Source organism: Trachemys scripta, chromosome 3 (genome assembly GCF_013100865.1).
Source record: "Trachemys scripta elegans isolate TJP31775 chromosome 3, CAS_Tse_1.0, whole genome shotgun sequence".
Taxonomy (NCBI): domain Eukaryota; kingdom Metazoa; phylum Chordata; order Testudines; family Emydidae; genus Trachemys; species Trachemys scripta.
Window position 1 is genome coordinate 164091751 of NC_048300.1, and position 23453 is coordinate 164115203.

The 23453-nt window shown below is 39.4% G+C and overlaps 1 protein-coding gene across 6 annotated transcripts in view; it reads right to left on the reverse strand.

The window, feature by feature from the left end:
- Positions 1-23453, reverse strand: part of MYOM2 (myomesin 2) — a 188017-nt gene that overhangs the window by 96277 nt on the left and 68287 nt on the right. For all 6 annotated transcript variants that reach the window (XM_034766371.1, XM_034766372.1, XM_034766370.1 and 3 more), the window contains 10 exons: positions 23272-23378; positions 19629-19673; positions 19082-19218; positions 13152-13296; positions 12979-13038; positions 11057-11124; positions 4612-4725; positions 3000-3087; positions 2400-2438; positions 1601-1706 (listed from right to left, as the gene is read on the reverse strand). In XM_034766371.1, the coding sequence (XP_034622262.1) occupies positions 1601-1706; positions 2400-2438; positions 3000-3087; positions 4612-4725; positions 11057-11124; positions 12979-13038; positions 13152-13296; positions 19082-19218; positions 19629-19673; positions 23272-23378 (909 nt within the window). The remainder of the gene's footprint in view (positions 1-1600; positions 1707-2399; positions 2439-2999; positions 3088-4611; positions 4726-11056; positions 11125-12978; positions 13039-13151; positions 13297-19081; positions 19219-19628; positions 19674-23271; positions 23379-23453) is intronic.

Sequence of the window (23453 nt, forward strand, 5' to 3'; positions counted from 1 at the left end):
CCACCTGTTTATGCTCTCTGTATGTGTGTATATATATCTCCTCAATATATGTTCCATTCTATATGCATCCGAAGAAGTGGGCTGTGGTCCACGAAAGCTTATGCTCTAATAAATTTGTTAGTCTCTAAGGTGCCACAAGTGCTCCAATAAATCAATAAGGAATTCTTTAAAAATGCTGATGTAATTATATTGCTCCAGACTATTTCCTAAACTTTCTCTTGTCTCTCGTCAGCCAAACTTAATTTAACATGGTCTGTACTTCCTTCCTTCTTCTCAATCATATTTGCCCTGGATTAATTTTTAAATTGATAAAGTCAGGATTGAATTTCTCTTTGACTGAATAAATAATTTGTCCAAACGGGATTGATTTGGCCTCATACCTACAAAGAGCTACCTTGATGAGAAAAGGAATTTTTCCAGGGCTCTTACCTTTTCGGAAGAGAACTAGCTTTAGCTCACTAGACCAGATAGATATCTGCCTAGAAATTACGTTCTGCTCCCCACTGAGCAATGAGTGGATGATTGCCTGCTGGCTTTAGGATTTGTATGCATTGTGGTGGATGATTCAGTGCTGACAGGGAATTTGCATGCTATGCTATGTGCTGGGCTGATGAAAAACAAAGATTGTCTACCCTCCTTCTAAGAATGGGTAGCTGGAATTTAATTTAAAACAGAAAGTCGGTATTCTTTTAGTCTTTGATGTAACTCTAAATAATTCTGGTTTATAATTCTGTTCATAGCAGGATTGTAATTTCCTTTCTGTCTTAGCTATAGCTACTTTTTTATTTTAAAAGACAAAATTGTGCATAAAGCATATTATGCAATTGGGCACATTTTTAGTAAGTGTGTATATATAAGTCTGCTGATGCCTCCACTTTACCAGTGTTCTGTTATATGGAATTCTGCCCATATGCACTGGATAAAGGTTTGGTGTAAGATGCCTTAAATCTCAAGCCACTGTAGTAGGAGCCAAGGTGAATAGGCAAATCGTTTTTTTGCTTTTTAAGTCATATTAACAACACATTTGTTCAAAGGGTGAAACTTACTTGATACTAAGATCACCTTATGAATAGTCTTCACAGATGCTCTCCTTGTGCTCCTTGAACCCAGTTCAGTACTGTTACTCCCATTGTATGCCTGTTTCTTCATGGAAATCAATGGCTTTACATGAGCATAAAACTGGGGTAACATGTTGCTGACTCAGGCCCTTTCTGTCCAATTCAAACTACTTCATTTCCTACACTCTCTCTGGTAGAGATCAAGGAATTACTATGTTTAAAAACATTATCCTGCAAACCCTCCTTTCCTGTGGATGGAACAATTGACTGGAACTTTGGAGACCTTCTGTTCCTGGCTCTGCTACAGATTTCCTTTATGACCTTGGGCAAGCCACTTGATCTCTCTGAACCTTCATTTCCCCTCTGCTAAATGGGAATGATAATACTTCCTTGTCTTACAGAAGCATTGGGATGATCAATTGTATGGGCAGTGCTATCTGAATGGCATAAAAAAGGTAATAAATACAAATAAATCCTGCAGACCTTAACATCTATTTAAATCTCTCACTGAATTCAGTGTCTGGCCAGCCACTCTCACTTACCTCTGATACCAGTTAGCTTTCATTTCATCTGCATAGTACTTCAGGAAACATTGAAGTCTTATTCCTTCTGGAGTGCAGTGGACCTTCAGTGGAGAAGCAGATTTACCTGCATAAAATAAAACATATTCCAATTAAAGAACACAGTGTATTGTAGGGCAAAAAGACAAATCGGGCTTTCATAATGCTTGCCCTCTCAACACATGGGTTCACCAACAAGAACTACAATTATAATTAGGAAATAGTTATTATCTTGGTGTAGACTGGCATAGTTTGTTGATTTCACTGGAGCTACGCTAATTTACACCTGCTCAGGGTCTGGTCCAGTATCATTCTTTTGTTGCTGTTTATTAAGTTTATTACCAGTATGATTATTTTTAAAGTAATAAACTATTTGTATAATGATCATTAAATAATATTGATCTGATACTGATTTCACACCTATTTTACACAGATGCCGCTCTATTGGAACCTTGGAGTGACTCCTGAGGTGCATCAGTGTCAGTGGGATCAGAATCAGACTCTCTCTATATTGTATAAATGGTCATTTGTTTACCTGAGCTTAATATGAAGAAAGCTATAAATAATAGCTCTAGTAATTAAACAATACTAGCCAGGTGGAATAATTCTTTCTTCTCCTTTAATAATGTCAATTAGCAAAATCAAATCCCTATTTAGAAACTTAATAATGTGCCCATAATAGGATATGCATTGTGATTCCCCGAGATTTCCCGCTTGCCTCAGGCTCTCATGATTTTAATATCAAAATATTACATGAAAGTCAGAGACAGCATTTACTTACCAATGACCCTGCTCATTGCCAGGATTATATCGTCAAACACTGAGGAGAAGAAAAAAGGAAACATACCAACAAATAGTAAAAATTGTTCAGAATACAGCCTTGCTATATGTAAAGTGATATGGAAAATCACCACATTAGGGGGAAAAAAGAAATTGTTTATGTTGGCAATAAATCATTCTATATTACTCAGATATTTTAACTAACTCTGACACCGTTTTACTGAGCAATGTTTGGGAATACACATTAAATTGGAACAGCCCACCACTATCTCAATCATTTTTAATGATATATAAAACCCTCTTTTGCTGCCTATGATCTAAGCTGGTATTTTGGACCAGATTCTGCCTCCCTTACTAATGCATATTTTCCTCCAAGAATAGTTAAAATCTACTTGAGGAAGAATGCTTGGCTCAGTCCAAGATTGAAGGAATTTGGTCCAAAGCCTATATAGTTTCTGAGTCCTCTAAAAATAGCAAAAGCTTTGAAATTAAATACAGCACAAGAGTTTCCTGTGTTATCCATTTGCAAGGGAAGATGCTTTGCCATCTTTTGAAGAATTGTTAGTCATGCATTACTTCACTATAACAAATTGAGCTTTACCTTTTCCTGATATATCAAGAGTAGTCACATCCTGACCTCGGTCATCTGACACTGTTGCCTTATATTCACCTTGATTCTTTTTAGACAGCTAGAAATAAAACATGGCACATTTACTGTACAACTGAAATTAGATCTGGAGATATAAGCAAGTACTTGACCATCTTCTGTATCAAAAATCTTATTTTGAATTGCTTCAACAATGACTACCAATGAGAAGAAACTCAAGATTAGGCCTGGTAAGTAAGCTCTTTTTATTCTATTCACATGTGCTAAATCACTAATCCTATACTATAATACAAAGTTAGCTCAATTATCTATCAATAGGTTGCTTCTCTCTGATGTTCCATATAAACAAATACATATGGCCTGAGTAGTTTAGTGAGCTCCAAAAGTCAATTAAATCTAAAAAAAAGATACTAATAATGGGTGACTTCAACTACTGATGTATAAACTAGTCAAATGGGACACGTCATTGGGACGAAGTTTAGAGACAGAATTTCTCTTCAGACAAAATGATTGCTTTTAGGAACATTTCGTTCTAGAGCACGTAAGAGGCGTCAATATTCAGGGCTTTGGAGCTGTGCTCCTGCTCTGCTCCAGCTCCAGGCAAAAACCTGCAGCTCCACTGCTCCGGAGCTGCTTCATGCTCCACTCCAAAGCCTTGTCAATATTCCTGATTTAGTTCCATTAGCACCCCGTATTTGGTTCAAGAAATTACTGTACCATAGTGTCACTATCCCCAGAGAAGTTACATATTAAAATCTAGTATAGTGACACTATGGTTTAGAAAGGGAGATTTTTTTATATTTTTTTAAATTAGGAAGTTGGTCAAAGTCAAAAGTGGGGAAATCTAAATATTTGGACTTAGCATGGAGGATACATAATAGAATCATAAGTCCTAAACGCAAACAGAAGCAGGAAAACAGGAGGAAAAACACAGTGCATCTAAATGTCAAGGCAAAAGAAGTTATTCAAGCCAAACAGATATCCGTCAGGAAATATTAACCCTGCACAACTGAAGCCAAGAGAAAGCACATAAATTATTGCAGATAAACTGTAAGATGGAAGTTAGAAAAGTTAATGGGGACTTTGAAGGACAAATAACCAAAGATAAAATAAAGTGACAGGGAACGCTTTACAGTCAAAGCAGGAAACGTGCAAGAGATCACTGGGTCTGCTGGACTATTAGGGAGCAGTGGGGGCAATTAAGGAGGATGAGGCCATTACAGAGAAGCGAACATAATCTTTTCACATGAGTCTTCACTATAATGGTTGCTGGGGAGATTCCTACCTCTGACCTATTCATTTCGGGCAGTAAAGATGAGACACTGTCAGAGATTACATGTTTGACCAAATTGATAAATTAAGGAGCAACAAGTCACCAGGACCACATCGTATTCATACACGAGTCCTGAAGGAACTGGTTGAGCGGACAATAAAAATGGACAATCTCTTATTAGCGCTAGCTGTTATGCCAGTGAACTAGAGTGTAGCTAATGTACCTTCGTTCAAAATGCCCCATAGAAATACTGAGTTGACACTTGGCTTAGGACTCAACCTGGTAAAATGTTATGCAGAAATTGTCACTGATAATTGGTAGATTACATCATACCCTTGGAATAGTTAGCTGGCACACTTCTTTCTGTAAATCAGGCAACTCTTTAACCTCAAGCCCAGAACCATCCTTGTACCATTTGAAAAATGTCTCCTTCTTAGTGTTTGCCACCTGCACAACAGAAAATGCATATATTATTATACGTTGACAGAAGACAGCTCCATTTAATTGTATTTGCCCTACAAGAGGATACATTTTTCTATTATCTATTGTGTAGATCAGATAAGCAGCGTATGGAACAATTACAATTAAATTGCATTGGGCCAAATCTTGGTCCTAACACATCTATAGCATACAGATTCCATGGCCTGTCCTGACTCTGGTTACAGAGCACTACAGAATCCCGAAGTGCATTCCAGAGCTGCACCCGTTCCACATGAGCACTAACTTCTGCGCTCTGCCTAGGAGGCGGAGTTCAGTACAATTCTTTCGGGCCTATGTACATTATGCGGTTGAGTCTAATCCCCACAAAAGCCCACTTACATTGCTTTGGCAGGGGTCTTAAAGATAGCAGGAGCAGTGCCAAAAGAATTCCCCCAGGCTAGGTTGGCACAGGGGCAACATGTGCAGCCATACATCATCCTGCTATGGTCAGGCTGGGGGGGGAGTAGCCAGGAATGAGAAGGGGCAGTTATGGGTAGAAGGGGAAGTGGCTGGATCGTTTTGTGCTCTGGTTATTCTGGCTACAAAACTATCCATTGGCAGCTGTGAGGAAGGCTCAGGGGGTTAGAGTGACCTTCTTGAGGTAGCAGTGGCCTTTCAGCAGTAACAATGGAGAAAGAGATTACAGCTGTGGTTTCAGCATTGCTTTATGTTTGAAATATAGCTGTGTATCAGGTGACACTTAGCATACTGCTGGATGGGCGAGTTTAAAGTGTGATTTCAAAGAAGCAGCTAAAAGGAGAGTGACCAGAAGCAGAAGTTCTGCACTCTTTAGAGGTACTGCCAATGTAATTTTTATATTGTTTTATGTCACTTATCAGGCCTCTCAATAAAAGGTTTGTCACTCAGAGTTTTGCAAGCTGCACTGTTTCAGCTTGGTTGCATTCACATACTAAACAAAGACACACCAGTGTCATAAAATTAAAGGCAGGTCTAATAAAAGGATGCTGGGTTTCAGCAGATGTACTCTTATCTAACATGGTTAAGCATTCAAGGAACCTTGAGTTCAGAGCTTAGAAGATAAAATGAAAGAGAAACTGATTTTTCAAATCTATAGTTATAAAATGTACGGCAAGCAAGCTTGTGACTTCTCTTTATTGTGTATTTGTACATCTCTTTCCTGTGCCCCCTGAACAAACAGGACCTACAATTGCAAGCCTGGTTCTTAAAGCGAGTTTTGATTTTTTGTACTAATTGCACAAGTTGTGGGCAATGATTACTGCAATGAATTTCTCTCAAAGTCAATGGCGCAATGCCAGCTTACCCTAGCTGAGCATTTGGCCCACTGTTTGGGAGTTTTCTTGGCTGCCTGCGAGAGTGGTTTATTCACTACATAGTGTCTAATTCATGATCTCAGTGAGTGAATGGGATACAAACAATGTGTGAAATGTAGTAAATTTTTCTTGCATTTTCTTTATTCTTTTGTTAATCTGGAAAATGTGAACTCCAGTGTAGATGTGAGTGTTGGTTGTTTCTGAGCTACTAATGAGAGAAAGTTATTTACTTTATAGTAACTTGAGGTTCTTCGAGATGTGTGGTCCCTATCTGTATTCCACTGTGGGTATGCATGCGCTCCATGCACCCAGAGCCAGAGAATCATTGGTCTGAACATGCATTCTTGCACACTTTGTGCCTCTGACCAAGGAGATAAAGGATAGGACAGACTGACCACCTCTTCAGTTCCTTCTCTGTCATGAACCAAAAGACAATCCGAAGCAGGGGGGAAGGAGGGCAGGAGTGGAATAACATACGGGAACCACACATCTCAAAGAACTTTTAATTGCTATAAAGTAAGTACTTTCTCTACTTCTTCGAGTGCTGGTCCCAATGTGTATTCCACTATGGGTGAATGACAAGCAGCACTCAAGTAGGAGGAGAGTATGAGGATGAGGGTGGCACAGCCAAATGAAGGACCACCATAGAATCATTGAATATCAGGGTTAGAAGAGACCTCAGGAGGTCATCTAGTCCAACCCCCTGCTTAAAGCAGGACCAATTCCCAACTAAATCATCCCAGCCAGGGCTTTGTCAAGCCGGGCCTTAAAAACCTCCAAGGAAGGAGATTCCACCACCTCCCTAGGTAACGCATTCCAGTGCTTCACCGCCCTCCTAGTGAAATAGTGTTTCCTAATATCCAACCTAGACCGCCCCCACTGCAACTTGAGACCATTGCTCCTTGTTCTGTCATCTGCCACCACTGAGAACAGCCGAGCTCCATCCTCTTTGGAACCCCCCTTCAGGTAATGCATCAGCAGAGGAGTCCTGTACCCTGGCACAATGTTTCACAAACGTGTGGATAAAACTCCATGTAACTGCTTTGCAGCTATCAAGTAGAGACACTTTTTGAAGTGATGCCATAGATGTTGCACTCTTGTGGAATGCCCTTACCCCAAGAAAAGGGGGGAAATCAGTCAGCTGATAGCAGAGCAAAATACAGCCCAAGATCCATTTTGAGAAAATATACTCTAACCCCAAACTCTTTCTGCTGTGGTGACAGATAGTCTAGGAGACTTTCTGATTGTTTTTGTTCTCTGCAGATAAAAGGCCAAGGCTGAACATCGAGTCTCTTTTCTTCTTAATATGCATGAGGTTCTGGAAAAAACACAGGTAAGTGAATTTACTGGTGCAGGTGAGATGCAAACTACATTGGGGGTGAACTTAATGAAACTTTGTCCCTATGGAATATAGTAAAGGGGGATCTGCCATAAGGGCTCCAAGCTCACCAATCCTCCTGGCTGAGGTGATCGCTTTAATGGAAAGGAGAGATATGGAGCAAGAAGCTAATGGTTCAAAGGGAGACTTAGCAAGTACCAAAAGAACAAAATTCAAATCCCATCAAGGACCTGGCTTTTTTATTGGCAGAAGGTTTTGATTAGGCCTTTCTGGAATCTGCTATTCAGTGGGTGTGCAAAGATCAAGGTACCCTGTGAAGGTGGATGGCATATACTGATTGTGCCAAGTGGACTCATAAGGAGTTGATGGACAAACCTGCTGTCTTTAAGGAAAGTATATAGACAAAAATAAGAGGCATATCTGCAGCTTCTGGGGGTATATTTGATGCACCCAGATAGAAAAATGCCTCCAGGTGGCTAGGTAACATTTTCTAGTGGAATCTTTTCTACTGTTAGAAAAGATGTTCTGTACAGTTTCAGAGCATGATCATTCTAAGGACAATGCCCATCCAAAAACTAAGCCCTGAAATGAAGCAGACGGTGGTTGGGATGCTTGAATTTGCTGTTTCCCTGCATCAGGAGATAGGAAAATGTCAGAATAATGATCGGTGCTCAAGACAAAATGCATAGAAGGCTCAGAAACCAAAATTGTCTGGGCCAGTTGCGGGCAAGGAGAATGATTCATGTTCTGTCCTGCTGAATCTTTTGAAAGACCCAAGGTAGGAGTGGTAGTGGAAGGAAGGTATCGTTCAAGTGGTCTGAGCATGGAAGAAGTAAAGCATCACCTCTGGAGCAGTATATGCCACACTTCCTGTTCATTTTGGGAGGCAAACAGGTCTCTGGTGGGGGTCCCCCACTAAGTAAAAATATTATTCATCACAGAGTCGTGTAGTTCCCACTTGTGGTCAACAGCAAAATGTTTGCTGAAAGTGTACACTAGGTTCCCTGAGAGGTAGACTGCTGATAGGGTGATCCGATTGTGTGATGTCTGACATTATGAGGGCATGGTGACCTTAAATGAATGGGAGAAAGCCTTCTCAAGCCCTTTGAACTGGTTGCAATTCCAGAATATTGATGTACATCTTGGGCTCTTGAAATGTCCACGTGCTCTGTGCTGTACAGTGTTCATGTGGGCTCCCCAACGCAACAGGGAGGAATCTGTAATGATCATCCTATGTGGTGAGGAGGCACGGAAGGAAATGTCCACACATACCTGGTTGGGATTTTTCCACCATAGCAGGGATATTAGTTTGGCTGGATTAGTCACTATGGTGCTCCTGGACTGCAGATTTGGTAAGTACATTGTTTGAGGCCAGGCTTGCAGGCAACCAAGGTGGAGCTTGGCAAAAAGCATGACCTAAGTGCATGAAGCCTTATGATCCAGGAGAGAGAGAGAAATCTTGACAAGTACTAAAGAGTTGCTTATGACCTGGTCTATGAGATCGTTCATTGCCTGAAACCTGTCCATTGACAGGTAAGCCCTTGCTGTGATTGTATTTAAGGACACCCCAATGAAGTGTAAAGTCTCTGTTAGAGTGAGGATGGACTTTTTGGAGTTTGCATGGACCTCTAAAGAGAAGAGAAGCTGCAGCATTGTCAAAGTCGACTCACAGGCTCTTGGTTGTTTTGGCAACAAGAAGCCAAACGTTGAGACAGGAGAAAACAGTGAAACCCTGGCATCTGATATAGGCTGCTACTACAGAGAACACCTGGGTAAAGACCCTGGGGGCAGCAGCAATTCCAAAAGGGAGTACTCTGTAATGAAAGTGGTGGGTGCACACCATGAATCTAAGAAACCATCCATGGGCGGGGTGGATGTACGTGCCTTTCATATCGAAAGCTGAAAACCACGTCTTTCTCCAGGGATGGAATTATAGATGCCAATATGATCATCCAAAACTTTAGTCTGAGAATACAATTGTTGAGATGGCAATGATCGAGAACAGGTCTCCAACTGCTCTTCTTTTTGGGTACTAGGAAGTACGTTGAGTGAAAACCCCATATTTGGTACTGAAAAGGAATCCGCTCTATTGCTCCTTGCTGTAAGAGATTCTACTTCTTGTTTAAGAATCTTCTCGTGAGAGTAGCCCCCAAAAGGGGGTGGGAAAGGAGATAGGAGGTGGTACATATGTAAACTCTATTGTATAGCCAGAATAGATGACATTCAGAACCCATTTGTCCTTTGTTATTGCACTCCAAGTGTTGAAAAATAGTGCTAGACAAACCCCAAAGGGTGCATGGGGATCAGCAGGTGTGGAACTTAGTGGTTTGCAGCTCTCAATCGCCCATCAAAAACAACACTTAGCTGAGGGTTGGGATTGGGATGAAGAATCTGCTGAGGAAGATGTGGGGCTTTTCAACCCAGTCTCTCTTTTGAGGTGGCTCATAAGGTCCCTGGTGGTAGAATTGAGTCATTGGTCTAGGCTTGTATGATTGCCTATGAATTTTTCTGTTGGGGGCAGGAGTATATATACCCAGGGAGTGGAAGGTGTCTCTGGAATTCTTCAGTGTGGGCAAAGACACATCTGTCTTCTGGTTAACCAGATGAGTCTAATCGAGGGGCAGGTCTTCAGTGGTGTTCTGAACCTCTCTGGAAACACTGAAGCATGAAAGCATGATTCCCTGCACTATATTATAAAGGCAGAAGCCATCACCCTTGGAGATATATCAGCTGCATCTACCACTGATTGAAAAGCAGTCCTGGCAACCATCTTGCCTTCTTCTATGAGAACCTAGAAATTAACTCCGACCTTCTGGTGATTGCCCTATTGTAAGGGTTAAAAGTGAGTGTAGTGCACTCAATGGCACCTGCTTCCCCCAGTATATATAGATGACATAGCTCAGAGCATGATTTGGATGGGAGAAGGTGTGACTGGATCAGGGCACAATTCAGCTATCTCTGGCCAGAGGAACGGTCCTTAGGGTACTGTGCTAGCCAATATATGTTAGAGAAAGCCATGTGGCTGCTCTAATTTGTACCAGAGGGCAGTTCAGCCCCAGGATTGGGAGAATGGCGGTTTAGAGCCACTTTTGCCTCTCCACTTAGTTATGCTGGGCATGAGCTGAAGCTAAAGTCTTATGTGTGTTCACAGATAATTTGTGAACAGGAAAAAAAGCTACTAAATGTGTAAGATAAATTACTCATAATGAATTATTCAATCAACTCTAATTAGAAACCCAAAACCTATTAAAAATGAGTAGTTAAAACTAATACAAAAGTGTCTGCACTGCTCAAAAAGCAGTGAACATCCTGAGTTCGATGCTTCCCAAATTAAATCCTTTTAATTATTCATTCCTCTCATTATGAGTTCTTATAAAAAGTAAAGCAACTAGAATAGTAAAGCCTCCTAGAATAGCATGTAAGGACAATTAATGACAGTAAGAGCTTTCTCAGAACTCTGTATACATTACTTTGAAATTAAGATGTTACTTTTTCAAAACCATTGACTACAAATATGAAAAGTCCTGTTTTGTCATCTAAATTCATACAAGAAATGTTTGCTAAACTCACTATTAAAAACAAATAATGTTTAAAAATGCATCTTCTACATATTATTGTGAGATTTTATAAAACTGCCTGGAAAATGTTTCCAAATATATTTTCTTACCTTACAAACAAGTAAAACCTCACAATCTTCTGTAACTTCCCAGTGTAAATACTCCAGAAAATGAGGACCTGGGAAGCAAAATGAATTTAAAACATGTGTTATGGAATCTACAAGGGAACACTTCTCACTTCATTGTGAGCAGGGGAAAGTAGATGTAGATCCAATAGAAAGTAGATCCAGAAGCCTTGGTCCCAATCGTTCATGAACTACATATTTCCTAAAGGAGAAACCTTTCAATGAGTGTTTGTCTTATTGATGTGGGATAAAGAAGTGGGGGGGGGGGGGAATGTGGAACCCATCTTAGTTTGCAGCTGAGGAGATGTACCATTCCCAAATGCACTACAGCTTACTGAGTGAGACCAATAAAGTCATTAAATTTGATATTACCTGGTTGCCAACTAAACATAGGAAAAAGATAGAATAGGGTTACCAATAAATGTCCAAATGTCCCTGGAGAGGGAATTGGAGAATAAACAAGTGTCTCAAAATTCTCACCCAATTATATGTTGAAAGCAAAAATCCCTGACAAAACATTTTTTTCCAAATTACATTAAATGAAACATATTTAAATTATGTTCTAATATCGCCAAAGAGAAATCTGAACTACTCATGTTCCCCCATAACCTGCTCCAATCCTGCAAATAGGCATGCCCATGAGTAGCTTTCATGACAAGCACAGTCGCTTTGAAGTCAGTGGGATGACTCATGTGAGTAAAGTTATGCATATGTTTAAGTGTCTGCAAGATCAGGACCTAACAACATAAATTTAATGTCTGATCCTATGAGGAGTTGAGTCCCTACAACTCCCACTGAAGTCAATGAGGGGTGATAGTGCTCAGCTCCTCAGAGGAAAAAATCCTCTGAGCTTGTGCATTGAAGGGAATATTTTGTATCTTCGTTCATAAGACTATAAATAAACCAACACAGAAAGAACAAAATTATATTATTTATGCAGATGTACTGGGGAGATCAATAAAAATAGGTAGATTAGCAGGGAGATGACAAGATGAACTAATAGGTTTTTGCCATCTCTAATTTTTGTGATTCTGCTAGCTGGTGTCCTGAGATTAGTACTTATGCAAAGGTACTTATGCAAAGTTTGGAGCAAATAAAATAAGCAATAATTTTTTAAACATTCTAAATAACATACGCTTGATAAATTATAATTTATAACTAAATTATAACTAGAATGGAAATATTTTAAAAGAAGGATTTAACAGCTATGTATTCTGAATTAGACATCTAACTAGTATACTACTTTCCTTGAACTGCAAAAATTATTCTTGATTTGAATTGTAATAAAAATTTAGACTGAACTTTATACAAAGAGAATAATAGGTGCATATTTGGGGCCCAGTCCTCTATTCTTTGTTGGAGTTTTGTCTATACAAGGACTACAGGATGAATTTGACATTATACTTTGCATGTGTGAATTCCCCACACACACAGTTTCTGATCAATGATATCAATGGAACTACTTGCATGCTTAAAATTAAGCACATACTGAAATGCTTTGCTGGATCAGACAGAGCCTACTGTAGGATCCCTCACTGGTTAAATCAGAAGATAACTTCTTGTAAGGTCCCCAACTTTACCTACCCTCCACTTGTGTGCACATCACATAGTGGAAGTTCTACCACAAACTGAGAGCAGTAAATGACCTTAAGAAAGCATAATTATGGTTTCTGATAGTGTGTGCAACTGTGTTTAATAGCAGACTTCTTGGGAAATAGTGTGTGTAATACAGACTTCTTGGGAAATAAGATGCCCCATCGTGCAAAGTGTTCAGTATCTCCTGCATGGTGCTCAGTGTTCTCAACTCCTACTGATGTCAAAGGGAGTTGAGGACACTCATCATTCACAAGTGGTGCTCCGTTAGCTGCAAAAATTCATCCCTAAATCACCATCTCTTCCTCTCTTACCTTGTTTCCTGAGATACTCCTTTCTCTGGAGCTCAGCCTCAGCCAATACAGCCTTGAATGCTAAATTAATGGAAGAAAAGTGTTAAACAAGAAGTTAGTTGCTGAAGAACTCAAAAGAATAATTGAAGTGCATTATTTTTCATAGGCTGAGCCAAATGTTTCAGAGAACTTACCATCTCCAATGAGAACTAATGAAGACTGGTTCTTTGCATTTCCATCTTCAATTTGTAGAGTGTAAGTTCCTTCATTTTCAATTGTAAATTGGTCCATCAGCATCTCAATAATGCCATTTGAATAGTCACACTTAATTCTATGGCGCTGAAATTACATAAGCATTATAGTAGGTAAGTATAGCTACACAATGCGATGTGTAGTGCAAGTTATTTATAATTCCCTAACATATCAGTCATCACCATATTCATTTGCTGATTGTATGTCCCAGTCGCCTATCCTTCACCTCTTACTATGAAGCTTTCTGGGGCAAGGGCGGTCTCTTTATCTCTTTTTGTACAGTACCTAGCACAATCGGGCTTCTCTGCTACTATGATATGAATGTTTAATAATCATAACAGTCTTTTTTCTCAACTTAAAGATCTTAATGTAATGGACCATGCTGGCTTCATGTGAATGAGTAGCTGGCCCACAGAGCGGATCTACTAAGTCTACTATTGGCTTCAATCCTGCAAAGATATCTGCCAGCATGGAGCTTTATTCCTGAGTAGAGTTCCACTGAGGCCAGCTGGAAGGTCGAGGTTAAGAGAAATATCTTCATACAGTAGATAGACCTACTATAACCAATCCAAACAGCAGAACTTGGCTGTTGGTTATAGGGTCCCTGGGCTTGAACTCCATGCAGTGGGAAGCCCTGGGTTCCCCTATCAGCCACCGGAGAAGCTAGCATGAAGCACCTAAGAAGAGGACAAGGATAACAGAGAGCCCTGAGAAAAGACACTGAAGAACACAAGGCCCACAGTCAGAGCCAAAGGTCTGATACAAAGTCTTGGACTTTTTTTTTTTTTGGTAGGATTTTTCTGATACCCCAGAAGGGATGGATTAAATCATGACCTGGCCAGAGGACTGAGTTATAGGAAAAGTCACCACTGCAGTGCAGAAGTAATGATCTGCAGGGAGCTACCAGATGGGGAGAGAGCTGTTCTGCTACGACTGGCCACAAGGAGGCAGTGAGTGAACTCCCCCATAGGTTGCAAAGAAGATGTGAGAAAGGAAACAAAACAACATCATTTTGGAAAGAAAACTGTGCACGTAAGATTAAGGGTACGTCTATACTGCAATCACAGGGTGTGACTGCAACTCAAGTGGACAAACTTAATCCACCTAGCTCAGGTACCAGAGCAGTGAAGCAATGGAAGTATGTACAGCGTTCCAGGTGGGCTTGAAGCGCACATGGCCATGGCTTCACTGTTACAGTACCTGAGCTCGCTTAATTAAAGCAAGCTCAGACATGTCTATTCAAGATACTATCATGCCCCGTGATTGCAGTACAGATGTACCCTACTACACTCATTATGGGACTGATCCTGGTCTGGTTAAGTGGAAGGACCTTTTAATACTGAATGGGAGCAGTATTAGACCCTGTATTTTTAATGATCATTACTGACATTTGCAAAAGTACAAATTATACAAGGGAGATATTTATGGTATGTTGTGGTAAAGTGCTGAGCTCTCTCAACTTCCAGTGGAATCAAGTGGCTCATAGAAACAGATCTTAAACATATAAACAATAATAAGAACATATGGCATACAATAAAGAAAGTAAAGATCTAAAAATAAATAGAGGAAAATTGAAAATATTAACATTATAAATGCAATAAATGAAGAAAAATAAGAAGCTACATTATTTGATATGAAACATAAAAAAGTTATAGCAGATAAAATGAGATGCAAAAAAATAAACAAACAGGCATGGAAAGCACATTAATGAAAGGGGAGTCAACTAGTGCCAAACAATATGAAGGAATCTAAAGAGAGCTGGATAAGTTTGTAGCAACAAGTGAGGGAGATGATTTTGTGTCAATGTTTTGGATGGATTGAAGAGAGGTAAGGATCACAGGCATGATAGGAAGAGGTTGCAGTAGTCAAGATGACGATCTTGGACATACTGTTGAGAAAAAATGTGTGGGTTTCATGTGGAGTGAGAAAGAGAGCAAGGATTTACAAATTACAGAATCCTGAGGAACAGAAGGGATGGAAGAATTGCTAATGGAAATAGAAAAGAAAGATGGGTTCCGATTTATTTTCCCATATAAGGCCCTCACTTATGTGAAGAGTTCCACTGAAGTCAATGTGCCTACTAGTATCAATAACAACAACTTGTGTCAAGAAGAGTTAGCAGGATTGGGCCTTTACTGGTTAAGGATAAGAGGCCATTTTGAAAAATAGATTATTGGTACTGAAATCTAAAAGTTTAATTTAAAATATCAAGGAAATAACTATCAAATGAATGTAAAGAAAAGAGAAAAATAATGAAGGGAGAAGTAAAGAAAGAACCAGTAGGATAACTACAATATTTATTAATTAAATGAAATACAGAGAAGAGAATATGTACATTGTTTGCACATAATTACAATAGAGCAATGGTCATAAAATCTGGATGTTTACATCTTTTTTTGAACACACATAGTAAAGTAATATCACAGGGTAAAGGAGAATTGGCTAAATCACCACATTAAACAGGACATTGGCATATGTAATCAAAGTTTGTCGGAAAAGACGGTACAAAAGAGTTGGTGGCCAGGATGATTAAAAAGAGGGGTTTGTGTGGGAAATGAAAAGAAGCTACATGTTATTCATTAAATTAAGTATCAAGCAGTGCAACTAAATCAAGAAAACATTTCTCTTGGTCTCTGAGATTCCAGACCCTGTACTCATTGAAGTCAATGGCAAAGTGCCCATTGACTTCAATGGTACAGAAACAGACCCAAGAGAGAAAACTAAATTGCTGTTTCCAGCAGTAGAAAGGAAATTAGAAGGGGGAAAATACAAAGGCTCAATCTTGTCCTTTTTCTTGCTTCTTGAATTTGTTATATTTTTTACTTTGGGGCACAGGGAGCAAGATTAAAATGACTAAACAGGCTGAACAGTGCCAGTTAATTCCATTTTCACATTACTATATTTCAAACATCTTTCAGAAGTGGGACCAAAGGAAGTTTTCCCAATTAGGGCCCAGAAGAAAGTTATTTCATTGTCGTCAATGACAAGAATCAAACTACATTCTCACCATCACAATGGTCTATTGAACATGTTCACTGACTGCAGTCCAGTCTCTAGGCAGGTTTTGGAAAATAATTAGGCTTCTAGCTATTGCCATTATGCAGCAAGATGAAGTTCAATGATTTTATGGGTACCATAAATACAAGGCTTTTATGTGACTTTCCACAAAAATATCATCAATCTCCACAAGTAAATGTCACCTGTGGATTACTAATTAAAATGGTAAAATAATACAGCTCGACTGCAAGAGGCTATCTATGATGTCAACTCTTTCAAAACAGATGCACACTAAAAATAGATGAATCTGTTCTGTAAACAGTTCCAAATCCAGAATATTGAAACTTCAATAGATGCTAGTCATCTTTTATTCATGTTTTCAATGTTAAAGTTTATTACTTCTCAAGAAAAACTGTAAGGGGGAAAAAATTAATAATTCTGACAGAGAAATATTCCCTCTTAATCCTGTCAATATCTAATCCAGGGGAATGGTCTTTGCTCTCCAGGGTTTGCAAAAAATGCAGACAAGCTTCTCTGATCAAAAATGTTTTCTACAACCTAAGGAACAAATTAATCGCTTTGAAGCCATAGCCATGCTCAGGGAGCAGTGTGAAGCCACCCCACCCCAGAAAGATTACTGTGGGGGATCAGACAGGCAGAGACTCTCCAAATGCTGCTTTTTATGTACCGAGGGTGAGCAATGTGCTCCTCCCGGTGTGCTAGCCCTGCACCATGACCTGATGGTGCGGGAGGGTTGGGGGTGGAAGAGCATGGCTCTGCCTTATCCTTATCCTTCCCTGATCCCTTTACAGGGTCCACTGCAGTGAATGGTCTTAGTGCAGCAGTGCAAAGGTAGGGGAAGCTCCTTCCTTACCCTTCTGTGACCGGGCAGCCATGCAGGGGCCACTCCCAATCTAGCCTCCAAATTTAAAATACATGCAACATCTCGCTGAAGTCATTGGGAGTACCCATGTGAATAAGAGCTCCATGACTGGGCCCAATGTCTGTACCTATCTATACAAGCGGCAACATATAATTTGCTGCTAACAGAAGCACCTCAGCTGGAAAGTTGTGCTTATGCAACAGTCAAAATACTGTAACACACTGACATGTTCACATGTAGGCAATCCACAGTTAGAGGCAAGTGGCAGATATATTACATACTATGGCAAACAGATGAAACAAAGAGACGCCTTCTGCCCCCTGCCCCCATCCCCCAAATCCGTATCCATTTATAGAACCTAATTCAAGATGGGCCTTTAAGGTTTGAAAAGTTCAGCTAATTTGTGCTTTCCACTTCCAGGTTCTGACTGAAACTGGCAATGCCAAAATAACACAGGAAAAACTGTTCTTATGGTATTTTTGGACAGGACCAACAGCAGAAATGGGAAAATGGGGACAGCTCAGGGAAAGGCTGTTCTAACTATGCTTAGGTGATGGGAGCTTTAAAGTGCCCAAGAGTCCAATCAAACTCCCTCAAAAAATCAACGGGAATTTTACCACTGACTTCAGTGGGAGTTCTATTAGGCCTTAAAACACCTAGGCAGATATTTCCATCTCAAACAGTTAGGATAAGCTTCTGCTGCACAGTTTGGATGTTTATACAAATCCAAACTCCAAACCTTTGACATTTGCCCATCACTGTTGTAGTCATTCATCTTGCCTCATGTTTATTTTTAAAGACACATTCCTTCCAATTTATACCTTGATTATAGAAAATAAAAAGATGAAGAAAGCCTCAGCTCAGCCAACAATGCCAGTCTTCACTACCCATTAGTCCAGTTTTCCCTCAAGCACTTTGCAACATTCTCCCATGTTGCCTCTTATGCCTAGTGTAGGAATTTAGGCCCATATTAGATTTGGGTGAACTGTGGTTTTAAATTGAGTTGGGATATTAGGATGAGCAATAGGCCCGAAGGACGTGACCAAAAAGAATGAGATCATGAGAAAGAAGAGTTGTGGTGTTAAATATATAGTGACCCTTCAAAATACCACTGTTATCTTATTTAAGATTTGGGCTGAAGTAATAGAAATAAAACAGGGTTAAATGGGTCCCAGGTGCAATAAATAATTGGTTATATGAGTTTGTTTCATGTATTATAAAATATTGCTTAATCTGTGCTTAGCTAAGGTCTGACAATTGGCAATGACATCACTTGTTTGTTAAAGGGTATAAAAAAGAAAACGCTGAAAGGGTTATGTGCTAATACTTGCCTAACCAAGATGGAGCTGACCAGTATGGGTCTAAGCACCCTGGGGTTTAGCCTGTTTTTCAGTATCTTGATTAAATGCTTATACATGTCCTGTTACTGTTTTGATGTAGTAAATTGTTTATTATCTAGTTTTTTAGGCATGTTTAGAGCAATTGTATAAATAACATTCAGCCTTTGGATTTAATAGAGGAATTTATGGTTACGTTAGTGTTGTGATAATACTCTGCATAAATAATAAAAATTCCAACACATGGGAAGAGCACCCCCGAAAAACCTGCACAGCCACCACATTGTCCTCCTTCAAATCCCTTCTTAAATCTGACTTGTGCTGTGAGGCCTACAAAATATTTGGCAATGGCTGAGCAGTAAGCATACCATGACTGGTGCTTATTATACCAAGTATGGTTACCTCAGTGTTACCTTGTTCTCCCCATCACTTGTTTATCCCTAGCTTCCATATCTCATAATATGCTTAACCTATAAGCTCTTTGGGGGCAAGGCCTGTCACTTTATGAGATGTGTATATAGTACTTAGCACAATGGCATTCCTTCCTAGGCACTACCAACACATCAACATTAATAGTATTGTAGACAATGCAGATGTAAGAAATTCACATGCAAAAGTGACATAAAGGCAACTATAGCCTTCCACATGTACTTACGTCGCTGTTTACAACTTCTTTATCATTAACAACAAATCTGAAGCTGGCATTTGGTGACAAACTCTCAGCTTGAACCCAGAAACGAACCTCTCCTTTATCAAACATCTCATAAGCTAATTCTGATTTCAGAGGAATTGCTACAAGAATAAAAGCAAGCAAAAGTCAATAATGCATGAACCCTTGTGAGCAAGAAGAGAGGAATAAAAAGCAAAACTCTACTGTACCTTTCTGATGCATTTTAAAGCTTCTTTCTAGGAGTCAGAGCACAATCTCCACTACATCCTTAATGCAGTGTTTGAGGATTTTGCATAATAGACACCGCGCCAGTATTAAAAATGGACAAACATCAAAAGACTCTTGAGTGATGGAGATTGCTCTCAGATAAGAGCTAATATTTGTTTTAAAATAATCAAAAGATAAGCAAGCAAATCTTGCTGTGAAAAATGAGACTGTCATGGTCTTAAGAGGACTCCTTGGGGAGCACAGTCATCAGTGTGTAATTATATTATTTCATGAACTGTCTATTAAATTCAGAAGTTCTACTTACTTGGGTTCTTTATATCATGGCTTAGTGTCATCAGACGTTCAAGCTCTGAAATTATGAAAAAGTTTCATGTATTAATTTATTCTGACAGAGTCAAAATACAGCTGTTAAAACAGTGTACAAATCAGTATCAATGCATAAATAATCTGCTTATGGCTTGTGGGAAAAATACTCCAAAAGTCCCTGAAAATTCAGGTCTCAAAAGCTAAATTGAAGAAGACAGGAAAAACTTAAAATTCTGGTTCATGGATTTAGTAAGTTTTCATATTTAAAATGTATGAGAATGTAAGCATGGAGCTAAAACTCATTTTAGATTTTCTATGGGGTTTTCACTAAAGATATATAGGAAATATGCATTTAACCTGCATCTAACACCCTCTTTATCTGCTGACCCGGCTCACTAAAGTATCATTTCCAAAAGGTTTCTTTGCTAAAACAGCTAGATTGAGAGCTGGTTGGTAGGAAAGGTTCAATTAGCAGTAAATCCTTATGAAGATTGTGTACCAGGCTAGGTTCCACATAGCTGGGACCTGGGACTAATCCTACTTAACATATTTATTACTGGTAGGGACTTGGAGGATGAAATGAAGTGCATCATTTCAAAATTTACAGATAATACCAAGACAAGGGGAAATGATCGAGGATTTTAGGACACAGTGGACGATTTAACAAAGTTGCAGAAGGATTTGATCTAGTTTTGGGAAATGGCTGGACAGCTAAGTGATTATTTTCAATGGTGGACTAAGTAAGGTGATACATATGAGAAGAGCAGACAAAAAGTAAAATGATCATTGTTAGTCATGGCAGAGGAAGAAAGGATTTAAGTGTAGTGGGGGAAATACCACCAGAGTTGGGTCACAGTGCATGGCTTTCAGCAAAGAAAACTAGGAATGTGTTAGGATGGCTCATAGATGCTATGGTGATGGGCCCACTAAAAATAAATTAGATGCACAGATGGATAAGTGATATGTGTTAACTTAAAACTAATAATAACAATGATAAATTAAATATTCTGGCCAAAGCCTTTATAAGGCCATATCTTGAGTAGTATGGACAGTTGGGGTTGTCTAAGACTAGACAGATTAATAATGGCTATTCGGTGCCCCAAAACTTCATTAACTCAGAGTGAAGGTTGACCATCAATGCCTTTAGAGCATCAAGTGCACCTAGATCTAAGCCTGTGAATACCAGGAAATACAGAGTTAAGGTACACACCAGTCCCGCCCCTGCAATGGGCTATGACCTACAGAATTGTGCTCTCTCACTCGTCTGTGTGGATTCCAGCTGTCCTTCATGGTTTTAGGGACAGCTTTATTGATTGGTCTAAGCTTACTTACAGCAGGTTGCCACAGTTCACACTGGATAGGAGAAGAGGTGCATCTACACCCAAAGGAATCATGGACCCTTCATTTCTGTGCTGAGTTAGATCAGTTATACAAGTAGAGGGGCACAACAGTCTATTCTTGCCATGGCAATCTGTAGCAGTCCAGTGGCATACATAACAGTGTACTACAGGGCAGAAATAAGTGCTAGTGATGTTCTGGAGAGAATAGCTAGGACAAGGGTCAAGGGGTAGTAGAATCTGGCATCTCTGGGGGTAGTTTGTGCAGAGTACATGAAGTAGTCGAGTACAGGCACAACAATTTTCGAAACATCTGAGTAAGGATGTGGATTGCAGAATACTTAGAAAAATCAGCTGTTAGAGTAAATTGGTCTCAGTCTTCACTATAGTGATGCTACTGCCCTGCTATAATCAAGGATTGCGAGGACAGAGAAGGGAAAGTTAATGTATGGTATGAAAGCTCTCTTGAAGGGGTTCAAGTGTGTTTCTCATGGAATAAACAGACTGCAAGGTGATCTCATTGCAGTTTCATAGGAAAAGAAGAAAAAATCTAGGAGTGGGATTTTCAGTGTCTAACTGATTTAGGAGCACAAGTCCTGCTGACATTCAGTTACATTCAATGGGTTTCAGACATCTAGGCACTTTTGAAAATCCCATCCTAGATTTTTTCATATCTTCTGAAATTGTAATGAGATCATCTTTCAGTGTATTTCAAAAAATGCTGTGCAAGCACACTCTGTCCACCTAGGCACATGCTTGTGTTCCTAACCTGTGCCATCCTGGCTTCAACGCTAGACAGATCAATGCAGGTGTGAGTACATCTACCTGAGCTGCAATTGCACCTCTGATTGCAGTGTACACATACCCTAAGTGACTTAGCTCAAGTCCTGGGGGCACAAGTTCCATTGAATGTCCCACCTCTAATACTTGATCCCACCCACCTTTAATTTATTTTGAGTGTAAATCAAGTTTCCAGTTGAATTCTGTGGGCTTTGGATCAGCTTTAGATGCTTCAAAGAAAGCGTATACATGATGTGAGATTCGAGTTAGATCTCAAGATGCATTATGAATCAGTTACTAGAAAGTAGGCAGATAATATTTGAAGAAAGAGAAGAATGTAGCTTTAGAATAAAAAAATATAATTGAGTAGGAAAGTTCCCTGAATAGCAGAGCCTGCCTTAAAGTAGGAAGAAGATTAGGTCTAATCCAGAATTAACGGGCCAAATTATGCTGGGTCGTATATAGATGCACCCACACAAAAGGCAGCCGTAAAATACAAAGTGTATTTGGGAGGACAACTGCCAGAGCTGTCTGTAGCTGCTGATGGCATCTTTATGCTAATGGCATAAAAGGGTGACTGGGAAGGATGAGGCCAGATCACCGGCCTCTAAGTACCGCAACAACTGCCAGGAGGAGATCACTGGAGGAAGGATGGGTGTGACCTTTGCTAAAATGTAACAAGTGAACCTCTCCAATACCCTCACCCTCCCAGCTTCCCTTGGATGGTGATGGGCACACCAAATAATGGCAACCCCAGTGAAGTAGAGCATAGCTACTCCAGATTTATGTCAAGGTAACTGAGAGGAGAATTTGGCCCAATATCTCAAGACACCACTGTTCAACTAATATAGTTCTTCCTCCTCCTTTCCCATTACAACTCTGCATCTAAGACTTATAACCTAGTTCTATACATTTAACTCCAGAAGTTGTATCTGTATTTTTTCAAACTATTTAAGTCACTTTGGATAGTGTATAGGATTTTGAGCTTAGGTTAATTAGCTGTTACACGGTTGATTATTAAAGAAACATACTATGGGCCTGATTTTCAGAGCATGTTAACTGTAGAATTAGGGACATACGTTCACAAAATAGTGCACACAGCTAATTGGATCTTCCGAAGTTTAACTGAATTGCTAGTGCAATTGAAACTACTAGATTTTTTGTTGGTAATGTTTTTTTGTTTTCTTTTCTTTTTTGCAGATTTTATTGCATCCTAGCATTACAGTAAATTTGAAAATTAATACTAATTGTCTACATCCTTTATCTTTTTTAAAATTAATTATTTCCTTAAGTACACAATGCTGAAATTTCCCTTGTATGCTAACCAGGAAAATAGACAGCCACTCCCAGAATGCCTGTTCATGCATATTTATTTTGTTCTTCTGCACAAAATAGAATAGGTGCTTTAGTGTCATGAACAGTGAGTAACTTCTTATGAAATTACCTATTTTGCTTGTACATCTTGTTTTCTTAATATAGCCCTACAGATAAAGAGAGGCAGTGCTTAAATAATAGTGCTCTTACCTTTCTCATCCATTTTAAAGCTGGATGAGATGCCATCTGTGTCACTAACAGCTACAGAATAGGTTCCCAAGTCCATTTTATCAGGATTTTTGAAGTACAACTTAGAACTAAAGAAATCATTAAAAATATATATATGCAGTTAGTGGCTTTGTCACAAGTGGGCAAAGTTTTACAAAAACAAA